The sequence below is a fragment of the Glycine soja genome, chromosome 3, assembly GCF_004193775.1.
Source record: "Glycine soja cultivar W05 chromosome 3, ASM419377v2, whole genome shotgun sequence".
Lineage (NCBI taxonomy): Eukaryota > Viridiplantae > Streptophyta > Magnoliopsida > Fabales > Fabaceae > Glycine > Glycine soja.
The window spans coordinates 41,653,696-41,667,571 of NC_041004.1; the positions used below are offsets into that span (position 1 = coordinate 41,653,696).

At 33.9% G+C, this 13,876-nt stretch overlaps 1 protein-coding gene and 1 pseudogene across 1 annotated transcript; one reads left to right on the plus strand and one right to left on the minus strand.

The window, feature by feature from the left end:
- Positions 1–487: 487 nt before the first annotated feature.
- Positions 488–1,808, minus strand: LOC114405288 (annotated as a pseudogene).
- Positions 1,809–5,814: 4,006 nt separating this feature from the next.
- On the plus strand, positions 5,815–13,022 carry LOC114407127. The gene is made up of 9 exons (XM_028370106.1): positions 5,815–6,273; positions 7,257–7,482; positions 7,591–7,738; positions 9,265–9,344; positions 9,436–9,478; positions 9,961–10,017; positions 10,165–10,252; positions 12,491–12,585; positions 12,669–13,022. Exons 1-9 carry the CDS (start codon positions 6,120–6,122, stop codon positions 12,762–12,764), a joined length of 987 nt encoding a protein of 328 aa, XP_028225907.1. The 5' UTR covers positions 5,815–6,119; the 3' UTR covers positions 12,765–13,022.
- Positions 13,023–13,876: the final 854 nt, after the last annotated feature.

Below are 13,876 nucleotides of genomic sequence, written 5' to 3' on the forward strand. Positions count from 1 at the left end.
AATGAATTTGATAAATAATATATAGCGAGGCTAAAAGGAAGAATATGATTGTAGATAGATGAATGCACTGCCTCACCACCACGCGATGTGTTTTTAAGCATGTAGTATTTTGATAAGTTACATTAAGGAACTTATTGAATAAGTTAAAAGAAATTTATAAGAGTTACAAAGTATTTTCGCAAGTTTAAATAAATTTCTCGCGAATTATTTTAACCGCTAAAGTGAGGAAGAAAAAACCCCTAAAGAGTGAGGAATAAGAGGCCGCCAAAGAGAAGAAAAAGGATAAACTACAATTTATTTTTTTACATCAATTGTTCTAATTAAATTAAAAAATATTATTCATACATCATACATGTCTAAAAAGATGTAATGTACGAGTAATATTTTTCTTCATTAAAGTTAATTTCGACGTGGCCAAAGAAGCCACGATGCCTAAACCAAGAAGAATATGCACCAAAAGTCGAAGTTGGAGAGAAGCATGCATATTTTATGGGAAGTTTTTGCCTTCAAAGGTTTGACCAAAACTGCCATCACTGGCTTTAACCCTAAACGTCAATGTCTCTCCCACTAACATGGCATTAGTCTCCCATTTCTCACCCCAATTTCGCTTCAAATTTGTCCAATTGAGCAGCTTCTTGTCACCCTTCACCTGCACTTTTGTGATGTCCCCAGCTCCTCCCACATTCCACACTTCTACTAGGTTGAAGTAAGGATTCCCAGTGATTGTGAACCGAATACCTCCTTGCTTCTTGCACGGTACCCTGAATATTTTGAAATGAAAGACGCATATTTTTAATCAATAAATTAGGACACTTCAAAAATACTCATAAAAATTTCGTATTATATGTTAGTTTTGTACTCAATATTATAGTTAAAAAAATGTTTAACATTTTTTAACACTTTTCTTCACACAAGTTCTACTAGTTATAAGAGTTTTTTTTAAACTAGTGGGATTGACATAAATTTTAAGTAATAAAAGTGTGTTAGAAAAAAAAATATTAAAAAGTATATTGTTAATACGGTTGTACTCTGGATCTAATCTTTTTAAATTTATCATATTCTTTCCTATTTATTACTAGTATGTTGTATTAGGTATAGGTGATTAAAAGCGCTACCTGATCCAATGCAAGTTGTAGGTTATAATGGGTCGGGTCATAAAATTCAAATTTATTTTCGGCCTAAAAAACTGAAACCCAGTCCTGTAAACACTTAATTTTTGTGATTTTTAATGAATTTTTGCGGACTTAAACCACGTTGAATCCTAATTAAGTTAGACTAAAATGTTCAAAAATTTAGTCTCAAATCTTACATTTTATTGGACAAGTTTGGGATCACCTGATCCATCTTGTCACCTTTACCTCTAGTATTAGGGTTTTGTTTAATATTGTTCGGACTTAGTTTCTAGCTATTAATTCCATTCCATTTTACTTGTAGCATGCAAATAAGGTATGCTATGAACATTCACGTATATAATTTCTGTAATTATGTATGTAACCTGCGATATTGGACTGGGACGATGCCAGCCTTATACTGTGCAATTTTGAGATACGCAGGTTTGGCTAAATCAAAGTGCTGGCGTGGAGGGTTGCACCATCCTCCATTGTCACCTAGTTGAGCATAATTGGGGGGGCAAAGGTTGGTTGCCGTGACAAAATAGAGGGTTTCCCTGGCTTACACCACTGAGGAGAGTTTACACATTTGATCTCATAACATGCCCCGCATGCCTCACCGTGGTTAAACAAAACTGAGCTCAATGCTGCCATGTCAAGCCCATAACCATCTTTAACAACATCATCATAATCCTGCATGCATGCAATCAAGTTAATATTCTTCTTCATTAACAAATCAAAATTAAAATGATAGTTAAGGCATTATAATTTCAGATAATATTCATTAAAGGTACATTTTTTTTCTAGTCAAGGGTATTTCTGACCGAGAGCTAGAGAATAATTCCTTGAAATACAAAAATTTATTTAAAAGATTAATCTTTCTCCGGATATGTTTTTCTATATACATGATCAAATCCTTAACTATTTACTAAAACAACATTAAACATATTTTTGTTTTGTTTTAATCAGAACATATATGAAAAAGAATTCAGCATGACAGGATCAACAAATAATTTAATTCAAGAAGTACAAACTAAAGTTTTTTTAGAAGTTTCAAAATCACCCATCCCTGACAAAGATATATAGTTGAATCATAATGGCGTGGCTCCATGACAAAGAAGCACGTATTTCAAAATTTTCCCATTTTAATGGTTTGATTTGAAGGGAGCTTCAAAAAAATCTTGGTCTCTACTACATCTTTCCTCTTATGTGTTAAGCAATGCTCCACGACAAGGGGGAAATTGATGTTGCTGCATTGTTGTATGCCTGTTGCATTGCAACCTACATTAGTCACGCATATATAAATCTGCACTTGCTTCACATCTCAACTTTTATCACCTAAGATGTATAAATCTAATTAATGGCCAGTATCTCTGCTGCAAAGTCAGCAAATCCAAATTAGCTATGAAGTTGCCTCAACATGATAAATGGCCAAACACAATTAAGTGGATAAATTTGCTCAGGCTACTTGAAGGGAATGTGAAGCAACCTTTTGCATTCTAAACCAACACCCGAGATTCTCTCATACTCTCATTCAAGAGCAATGGCTTTTAGTCAAACAACGAAAGAGGCTCCTTTTTTTTAATTCTGCATATATGTAATGTAATTTAGAATGGTACTGTCTCTACTCTTTATCAGTTTTTAAAATGGAAACCATGTTCATGATTATACATTTATACCAATATCAATTAATATATGCATCCATGAGTAACTAGGATAAATAGAGCTATAAAACTATATAAGCCTATAAAGAACTCAAATACAACGGAAATCTAAAAAAAAAAAGATGAGACTCGATAGTTGTCTCTTCATGCATAGACTTATGTCGTTAATTTAAGTTTATAAATTTTTTCTTGTTCAATTTTCTTATTTTTATCTAATGCGAAAGTTCACTTTACAGTTATACTTCAACAATAATCAATTGTTCTTGTAACTTGTAAGACAACTAGATAAATGCAAAACCGGTCCTAAGAACATGTGAAGTAAAAAAGAGAATATAATATAATTATCAGAACAATTTAGCCGATAACATTGTATATGTCGGAATATTAGCCTGAAATATGAAGTTCTTCCTTTTAAATGCTTATCATCAATTCTACTTTATTTTTCCTTAAAAACAACCTTTATTTTCTTTATTTCTTTTTTATTTCTGATTTTTTCTTTTAATTTTCACCTACTTACCCTTTATTTTTTTCTCCCTCTGCCAAACAAAGAGTTACACACTTACACCTCAACGACAATTATCTCTATCCTTTATCTATGACATCAATGTCTAGTGTGTGTAGCTTTGAAATGAGGTTCAAATTTCAACATTTCTCTAATATTTGGCGGGAAGTGAGTTTCTATTTTTTACAACTGTTTTATGGAGGTGCAAATGACAACAGCGGGATGGAAACATAGTAAATTACGATGTGTTGGGTTTAGAGGAGAGAAATAAATGAATTTTTTTTGAATTAAAACAAAATAAAAGAGATGTATACAAAATTTCTCTTGTATATTATTTCTTTCCTTCAAAACAAACACATCCATCGTGTTTGGTTTAAGCAACTAGCAGGCATTTGTGAAAAATAATTGCATTCGTAAATCATCTCCAAACACATTATAAATTCAAGTAGAAATGTAGGATAACGGCGTCCCCCAACTCCGTCCTTTCCCGGGTGGCACGTGGGTCACTCCTCTTCCCACTCTTGCCATGGCCGTGGCTACCATATCCTCCGGCCCAGGGATACTCTCCGTTTCTGCTGCCTCCCCAACTCCGCCTGCAACAATGGAAGGACACGGACAGATTCCTGGGCTGGAGATTTGGTCGCCACGACTGGTGGCGGATCCACACCAAATATATGTTAGTGCTAAATTAGCAGCTGCTGTGATTGAAACTTATAGTCCATTTTAATTGTTCTGTTCATAAGCAGATTCACAAGATTTTGGTTTCTGCTAATGGAAACTAAGAAAGAATATAGTTTGAATTGGGCTTTTGCTTAAACAAGCCAAATTGCTTTTCCATTTGGGAAATGAATTTTGATTTTAGATTTGTTTAAATCTGTGTTGCCTTTTTGATTTGTTGGGGAATGGCTAAAGAACTAATTCACGTGATTGTTTCCCAAGCAATGAGTCTTATCTGGGATTTAATGTTGGAGCTGGAATGCATGTAAAGTTGCTTCATGATTGGGGACTTTGACCCGTTTGATGAAGTTCTGGATACGATGCTTCATGAGCTTTGCCATAATGTCCATGATGATCATAATGCCAGCTTCTACAAGCTCTGGAATGAACTTAGAAAGGTTGGACTTGTTACTTTGATGCATGTTGTTATAATCTATGCAAAATGATCAGATTTCATGCCTTTTGTAACACTCTTTGCATTAGAGAAATACCTTCGTGATTTTTTAGAGGTTTATTTGTCATATTTCTTTTCTAGAGTATTTTTTTTTTTTCTTTCGAATATTTGTCTGGTTTAGTCCTCAAAATTTTCTGTTTCTTGCTACACAGATATTTTCATCAATTTCATTGCCAGGGTTCCAGGTCTATGTAAGGGTCAGATTGTTATGAATTACGATTTACATATACCATACTGAAATTCACATATTGTCAGTTTCTATTGTTTTTTTTGAGTATTTTTATTAGCCAATTTCCCAACAAATAATAAATAAGAAAGGAAATGAAATAGAAAGACATAACTTTTTCCTAGTAGTTTATCTCTAACTTCTGGTCATGCTGGAAACTGCTGGTTGCTAACAATACATACATTTACGTACGGAATCCTCTCTATGTAACATTCTCTTTTGAATAGTGAAATTTTCTCAATATTTGGAAATTGAATATGAGAGAGCAACTACATACGATGATGTATCATAATGTTAAATACATATGCAAAATAAATAATTAAGAAATATTGCACACTGTTCAAGTACTGGACATTTCACAATCTATGCTAAAACATTATGAAGTTTATTGATCTGTATGTATCTAAGTGAAAGAATATTTCTGAAAAGTATATGGTTGTATAAGGAAGTTGATAATTCTATATTGCTTGAAATGTATCTGTAAAAAAAATGTCAAGTTATAACATTATACGTATGTATGGTGTTGGGTATTGAATAAATTTCTTATTTACTTAGCAAATCATCACCATAGACAAAAAAAAAAAACATTTATCTGTAGTGATTGATGAACAAAATTTTGCCTTTCATGATAGCGAAATGTAAATCCAAAGCAGTTCGTAACCTTATTTAATTTATGATTAAACCAATCACTTCAAATTTAGTTTTAAAATATTATTAATCACAAAATTAAAATTATTTTTTATGCAAGGAACCATTTTATTTTTTATAAACAATTAATGTTCACTCTCTAGTCTCTTGCATAGTTGCATTTCAATCATGCACAATTTGTAAAGGCACACCAACATTTTAAAGTTTCTCAACATTATCACTTCTCCACCTTCCATAAACATTCATTAGTTGAGTGAGGATTTAAAATTTTCACTATTCTACTCAAATAACTGAGTTAAATATCCTTGATGAAACTTTTACTTTCTAAAACATAAAAGTGAGAAGCAGTTCCATTAAAAAAAAAAAAAAGAGAAAGAAGCAACCCATTATTAGTTATTAGCAAAATAAATTATTTGTACTAGCACGCTTCCACTTTAATAAATTTTTTATCACGTAAACTATAGATACAAAATTTAAGCATGTAGTATCCATTACTGTTGAAAAGAACAATGTCATGCATTATGGAACATGTTGGGAGCAGTATTTTAGTCGGTAATGGTGGCAACTGTCAAGTGTCAGGTTTAAGTTAAGGGAATTTGTTTTCGTCCTAGAATTCCGATTTATGTTGTTGTTGGGTTGGGAGTTACTAGGATTAAGGAGTGAATAACTAACGACTTGCGGAATAGGTGGCCCCTATCTTAATGTAATGCATCCGTAGTTTCAACGTCGTCAATCCACAATCTTTAGTTGTTGCCAACCTCCTCTAGGGTTCCTCTGTTTCTTAACTTTCTTCACATCAATGGCAAAGAAGAGAACCGCACCTCAGAACAAGACCCAGATGATGAATCCCATGCCAAAACATTCTCAACAGCCAAGAAGCTCACCTCCTAAACGCCGCACTGATTTCTCTTTCTTCACGCGCTCTCCCTCCTCCTTCTCCAACCCTACTTCTGGTACCTTTTTTTTTTGCCTCTTCTAAATTCCTTCTTTCACGTTCAGTTTTAGTCTTTCTTGAATTTGTTCTGGCTATTATATTTAATTGTTCACTTTGTGGGTTTGTTGTTGCCAATTGATTTTGGTGATTGGTTTTTCTTGTGGGGATCTTTTTTGAATTAATCATCAACTGTTGACTGTAAAGCTAGTGCCATTCGCGCAATTCCCCAATTGAGTTTTCATGTTTTCGTATAGTATGACAAGCAATTCTTAATGAAATCATTAAATTCCTTCTCCTCCTTCCTTGGTCTGGGAGTGTGATTTCTTGTATATGTCACGACTTTGTAGATGATGATGTACTTTTAAAAATTTGGTACGATGGTAGTTTGTTAGCAATGTGGTTGAGCTGTGAAATAATTATGTGCTTTGACGAGTTGCGTGTTCTGACAATGAAATGAAATCATTGTTTTGTTAGAATGCTAAATGGTTTGTGCATACTGAAATTATTTTAACTGTTTGATTTCAATCTTCCAGTTATGCATATTTGTGTTGGAGGATGTTGTTTGCATTGATAAATAATGAACACTTGTTGAATTTAGCTCCTTGGTTTTATCTTTTGTCATTTACAAAGTCCATATCCGAAGTCACATTCATCAACCTTTTAAGGTTGACTGCCTCCATTGAACTAATGTTTCTGATAGGCCTTGTCAAAGTTTTAAAGGAATTAATTTTGTTCGTTATATAATATGACTTTGTTGGAGCTAATTTTATACACTTGGTACTCAAAATCTTTGTTGTTGATGTTGCCAAGCATGGAGGTTTGGCCAGTAGTCTGTTCTCCTTCTTCAAACATCTTAGTATGTGTAACATGTGATTCAAATTGAATTATTCATTCTGTTAGGATTTAAACTCAGTGTCTGTCTTTCTCCTTCATAAGCAAACTTTGATTGAATTTTGTTGAAACAGATGGCTGATCTTTCATCTGACCCATTCTTCCATGCAGGTTCCTCACCAGATTCATCTTCTGGTGAAGTGAGGTTGTCCGATGTTGCTTCAAGCTGTTTGCAGGGGAGGAGAATGACAATGAAACAATTTTCTGAAGATATGCTGGTTCGATGCAGCTTTTACCAAGAGGGTAGACCGGTATGTTCATCTGAGTCTTTTGATACTCCGGTTGTGGAAGTTGATTCAGCTGTTCAAGATGAAAGTCTCAACCTTGGTGGACATAGGTTTGTTTTGTGCAAGCGTGCTAGTACAAATAAGTGAAGTTTGGAACCTTTCACCTTTTTTTTGTTTTTTAGTAGACTGAAACTTTTAAGTTTCTTATTTCTTTATAGGGATGCTTGCAATGAAAAAATTAATATTTCCAAGATGTCAGAATCTACCCCTCTTGAATCATCTGTCAGTGATAGCAGTTCTCTTGCTGTAACTCCTGGAAGTGTTGTATGGGCGAGGACAGATTCTCAAGTGTGGTGGCCTGCTGAGGTATTTACATATCCTGCAATATTTGTTGTTTTCTGTCCCTATCTATGTACTGGTTCATGAGTCAATATGACATATGATTAGACAAAAAGAATCCATAGTTACAAAGGCCATCCTCTCTTCCAGACGTCCTTGAAGAATCTCTTGATTTTACATGCAGTTCACTTACCACCTAAGTTCTTCAGTGGAAAATACACAGGCTGATATCGTAACATGTCCTTGTCTTGCAAATTGGAGAATTTGCTTTCAATATTAAAATGAATTTTGATATAATCAATAGAATAAGTTATATATCAGTTTAAGCCTCATGGTCTTTTTCTTTTTCCCTTTTTAATAATTGATGTACAATAATGCAAATATAATTGTTGCTGATATAAATACAGGAGATATCATCTTTATTATCTTAGCTGCAAACCATGGTAAACTTCCCTCTTATATCTCTGTTTACCCATTCTACCATGTTCCTTTCTTTTGCTTTGGAGATTTGTGAGACAATGTTCTCTCATGGAAACTAAGTTAAGATTAATGTTGATAAGTGAACACTTAGGATCGTCTTGAAAACAGGTATAAAAAGAAAGAAATTTGACCCTAACCGCGACCTGTCGGTGGAATCAAAGTTATCGAAAGGAGCGTGATCCTGATCCTGACTGCGACCTGCCGATAAAACCAAGGAAAAACTCTCACAATAGAGAAATTCTCAAATTTCATTAATCTTCCAAATTTTTCCAAAAAAGTGTTTAAGGAGTCTATTTATACTCATACTATTAACCCTAATTTAGGTCCAAGACCCAATAACTAATCTAATAATTTAAAGACTTTAAAATAACAATAAAAGGTCGTGGCTGCTCATTACAAGCTGAAAGATAGGCCTGACGTGCTGTGCTTAATTATTATCTAATCAGCCCAATATTAATAGTCGACCAAAATTGATCAACTCAGTTCATGGATGCTTCTTGTCTTGTAAATTGAGCTTCCCAAAGTGATTCTTCAAGTTGACCTCGATTAGGTGCAACCCTTAATTCACATTGGTCTTTTTTCTCTTTGATTTTTAGAATCAGACCTTGCAAAGCTTGCTTTATTCTTTTAGTCTTGGACCTTGTCATAGGACCTCCAATCCCATGTAAATGATCATTAGACGGGCTGGTTGCACCTCCATCAAATGTTTTGAATCCATTCTTGTTCATTGGAAAATTTTAATCCTTCAATTATTGAAGATTGAACTTTTTGTGCATATTCATATATCTTATACAATATGCTGCTTGATTTGTCAAAACTTTTCTCATGTTGTTAAACTACATTAAAGATGAGGAAAATCAATTACTTGAATGCTTTTGTTGTTTACATGATTGAAACTATTGGTGCAAATCTGTCATAATTTTGATGTTAGATGTTGAATCCAACCTTCTAAACATACTAGTTAGTAAAATGGGTTAGTTTATGACTTTGGTGTGAAGTTTATTTCTATGTGTCACTATTTTATTTTGAATTTCATAACCCATTTATGTATATTAAGAAAATAAACTTTTCAGATCATGGAAGAAACATCTGTGCTATCCAACCCTGGCAATGATGGACATGTTTTAGTGCAGTTTTATGGAAATCTTCCCAGGTATTGTAGAATATATTTTCCAGATGGAAGTTTCTTGGATTTTCCTGACCTGTCTACTTATTGTACTGAATATTTCTTTGTTCCTTAACAGTGCCTGGATTGATCCAATGACAGATATTTCAACTTTTGAGGATGTGAGTTTAATTAATCCTTTTCATGTAATATTCTTTTGCACATATAAGTTCATGGTATTTAGAACCTTAGAAGTCAAGCCACTATCTTGTATTTACATCTTGGTAACATTTAACATCCAAAGCCATGCTAGAAGAGGAGGCAGATAGAATGCCTCATCCTCAACCTCAAAATGAAGAAAGAAAAGGGTGGAGAAATGCTTACTAATTGTACATTTTCTAATATGTTTCCCTGCAGCACGTCTCACAATTTTTGTAGTAAACTATTATATTGTGTCTGCTGTTGCAAATCCTTCTATTCTACATTTTTTTTTAATTTTATGAATTTTCCTTTTCTTTTCTGTTGAGAGGTGGGTTGTTGAAGAATTAGGAGGCTTTTTTACTCATTTCTGTTAAGCAGGACATAAATTTCAACAACTGTGAAGGAGATAGTTCTATTCTATGATTGTTTGCTTCATTACATCTGTGCATGATTTTTATTGCAGTCTTTTGAAGACAGGAGCAACAACCCTTCAGAAGATTTTCAAAAGGCTTTAAAGCAGGTATGTTTAATCTAAAAGAAAACTTTGGTATGCTCCAATAAATTTTACAATTTTCAGCCAAGAGAATCTGTATTTTATCTCATTTATCCCTCCTCCCCCTTTCCAGGCAAGCTTTTTTTATTTGTCTTTTTATTTTATTGATACTAGGCCTTGCAGAGGAAGGCACAACTTAGCTCTTGCCAAAAGTTGACTCCTGATAGGTCTGCTCACTATGATCTGCAAGAACGTTCATCTGGTACCATCTTTATTTCTACTTTAAATTATGTTGTGTTATGTGTATGGTGAAGTGGGTTGTTACAAAAAGGGTCATGATGGAGGATGACTCAAAATAGAATAATAAAAGGTTTTAAATGGAGTTGACACCTCTGTCATATGATCCTTGTTGTGACAAATGGTGATTTCACAGGAGACTTTGCAGTTTTTCAAAGGCTTCTTGGCCATCATCATTCAACTCCATGTGTTGATTTTTGCGTAATAGTTTGAAGATTTAGTTCACAAGTAACTGTCAGCTAGGTTATGAAATGGGCAATATAATTCAATCTCCCCCAAACCTTTGGCTTCCTTTATTGTGTGAGTTGACATTTCAAGAATTGCTCAAACTTTGCAAGGATCCACTTCAATTTCCTTTTGGTGGACTACAAACCCCAAAAACTTGCCAAATTCACATCAATAGTGCATTTAGCTAGTTCAGTCTCAATTTAAACTTCGTCAAACGCTTCAACGATTTCTGCATGCGAGTTACATGATCTTCTTCATTTCTTGACTTTGCAATCGTCTAGGTTAGCTTCAATCTCCTTTTGCTTCATATCATGGAACAAGGTCGCTATTTCCTTTTGATATGTTGCGCCAACATTTTTATCCTAAGCGGCATGACCTTCTAGCAAGGTGATGAATGTGTTTTTAACCTTATCATTTGAAGGCAATCCTTGCACAATGGATCCAAGGTCTTCCCTGAAGGCAACTATAAGTTGGTGTGCATTTGGAATGCTACCTCAAAGGTAATAGGGTAAATCTGGATTGACAAACTTATCTTTGAAATCACTTCTCCACGTGACCCATCAAAAGCTCTGACTACCATAGTGCTTGGCTTCATGTCTGATCCATCGTATCACAGTTTTGCAAGTGGTACTTTTGGCATCACTTTCAACAAGGAACTATTGTCAACTTTAACTCTTGCCAAAATATGGTTCATGCATTTCACTGAGACGTGCAGGGCTTTATTATGCCCTGCTTCTTCCCCTAGTATCTCATCATTAGTAAAGGTAGGGTAATTATTGGTAGTGATGTTACCAATGATACCTTCGAATTTTTCCATGGACATGTTATGGATGACGTGGGCCTTAATATCTTCTTGTGCAGTTCTGAATTAATCATCAGTGAAAGTGATATTTTAGCTCAGATTTGGGTTAGTTGGTTGATCATTGTGTACTCACTCTATTTTAGAAGCTTTAGAAACTCAGGTTTTTTTATCAGAAACTGGCCTCTTCTGTTCCTCCTTCCCTTTTACTGTATACATAATAATGAGTTCCTGATTAGTCATTTATTTTCCTCTCTTTGTCCTTCACCACTTCCTTTGACTATTTGCCTCTTAGCCCGTTAGGATTGTAGATCTGATCACTCCAAGTCACTGCACAATCCAAATGATATTCATAACACCACTCGAGCTTCTAAAATTGATGCCCTTTGACTGGTTCTCGTTAGAATTGTTGACACAAACTTAAGCATAGAAGAAAGACATCAAAATGGCCACAATCATGAAAAAAATGAGCGCCACAAGCTGATAAAGCTTTTACATGATACTAGTGATGTCTGAGTAAATCAAATAATATTTTACAAAGTCCTTAATGGAGTCACCATTGAGAGTCCCAACGGAGGTAGATACTCCACTGAATAAATAGGAAATCTTATTGTTACTTTTATATTTTGCGACGTCCTCCATTGTGGCATGGGTCAAAATAGGAAATCTTATTGAGTCCTATGGCTGCATAAGCACATTTAATAAATAGGAAGAACCAGTTTTATATTAGTGAAATTACTACTATTTTAACTAACAATAACATGCTCCATGTGTTGATTGAATTGTTTAATGCTGTTACACTCAATTTTTGTAAAAGTAGAAATAGTAGACCCAAAAATGTTTCAACTCATTTACAATATGATAAGTCAGTTTTATTTTGCGAATAATTTTAGCAAACAAAGGGTTTTGGGACACTTTAATTCTCATGTGCATTGTTTGTTATCCACACATCATTTTTCCTGTCCTTGTATGTTTTATGTGCTTGTCCGCCTCAATTACAAAACTTTGAGACTCTTGCCACTAAAGCAGACACACATAACATACCATATACTGGATACTTCGTAGTTCATATGATCTTCTGACCTGACTATTAATGTCCATTTGAAGATTATAACTATCTATTGATTGATAATTTTCTCCTTTTGCCTTCCTAATATGAATTTATGGTTTGAACAGATAAATGCACTTCAACTAGCACTAGCAAAACAATTGATGATGTTCAAGAGAGACGAAGAGGGAAAAGGGAACGTAAACCGAAAGTTCACTTTGATGTAAGTTTCTAATTTAAAACTCGCGGCATGATCACTATTACAACTTGTTTGTTGCAGGCTTAAGTGAATAAATAATCTTTCAGGAGGTAACACATCCAATGAAATCAGAAACAAAGGTTCGTCGGTTGAAGATAATGCGGTACCTTGGCCTTGCACCTCCAGTTGGTTCTCCCTTTTGAGTTTTGACCATGATCACAAGTAATGCATATTTCAAATGTTTGCAGCCTAACAGCTGTAGTTGACCCTCCCTTTTTTAACCATAATAATCTTGAAATATGGATATTTTAAAAAAAATGCTTCTATTTCTTGCCATTAGCTATGTAAAATTTTCTAGGATTATATAGTCTCATAGTATTACATTACTATCTGTAAAAACCATATAAGAATTTCACGGAATATCAGATTAGTTCTCTAATAAAAGTTCAATTTAGCACATATATAGTTTGGATTTTTTTTATGGTCGTATTTCCACTTTTTCTGTATAACATCCTATAACTTACTTAAATATTGGGTCGTTTGTTCACTTTTTTTGGGGGTCAAATTAAGGCAAAAGAACTAAACAAATTCGGAGTGAGAGCTAAACTTGTTGCAGCTGTTCAGTCTTGTTTTATGACCTATCATCAGGCAATATTTGCCAATCCTTAATGATCATATCAAATGTACATTAATTATTGAACCACCAATTCGAAATATATGTCCAAAAACTAAATTCAAAAGGTATTATGGGTTGTAATTGGAATATTCTGATTTGGAAGCATCCGTTTTGAGAGGTTTATCATGGTACCATGCTTGAAATGCAGTTTATATCTTTGATAGAAATTTTGTTGATGATATTAAAAAAGTGAACTTGTCAGGGAAACATTATCTATCGATGATGAAGCCAACGTGATACCCAACCACTTAGATCTGTATTATTGGTGATTCACAGCAGTCAGTGTGGCAAATGATTTGCCTAATATCCAGTCTCATATGTGCGTCTTATTCAATTTGGCAGAAACTTACAATAAAAGTTTCTGATACTAACATGATGAAAAAAAAATCAAATGATAATCTGGAAATTGAATCAGCCAAAAGAATGAAATGAATAAGTAAAAGACGAAAGGGAACATGAAATACTGTTTGTGAAGAAAACCGAGACATTCATTCCACACAAGATAAAAGGCCATCACATCACTTTAGACAGAAGAAGCAAATTCAAAATTTCATTATTATACAATGATATGTTAATCACATTATTTAATTATTTTGACATTTTATGTACTGATAAACTTATTGAATAACGTTATTGTAA

Coding starts and splice junctions, on each gene's coding strand:
- LOC114407127 (XM_028370106.1), top strand. CDS start 6,120: ATGGCAAAGAAGAGAACCGCACCTCAGAACAAGACCCAGATGATGAAT. Junction 9,479..9,960: donor ATATTTCAACTTTTGAGGAT/GTGAGTTTAATT, acceptor TTTTTATTGCAG/TCTTTTGAAGACAGGAGCAA. Junction 12,586..12,668: donor AACCGAAAGTTCACTTTGAT/GTAAGTTTCTAA, acceptor ATAATCTTTCAG/GAGGTAACACATCCAATGAA.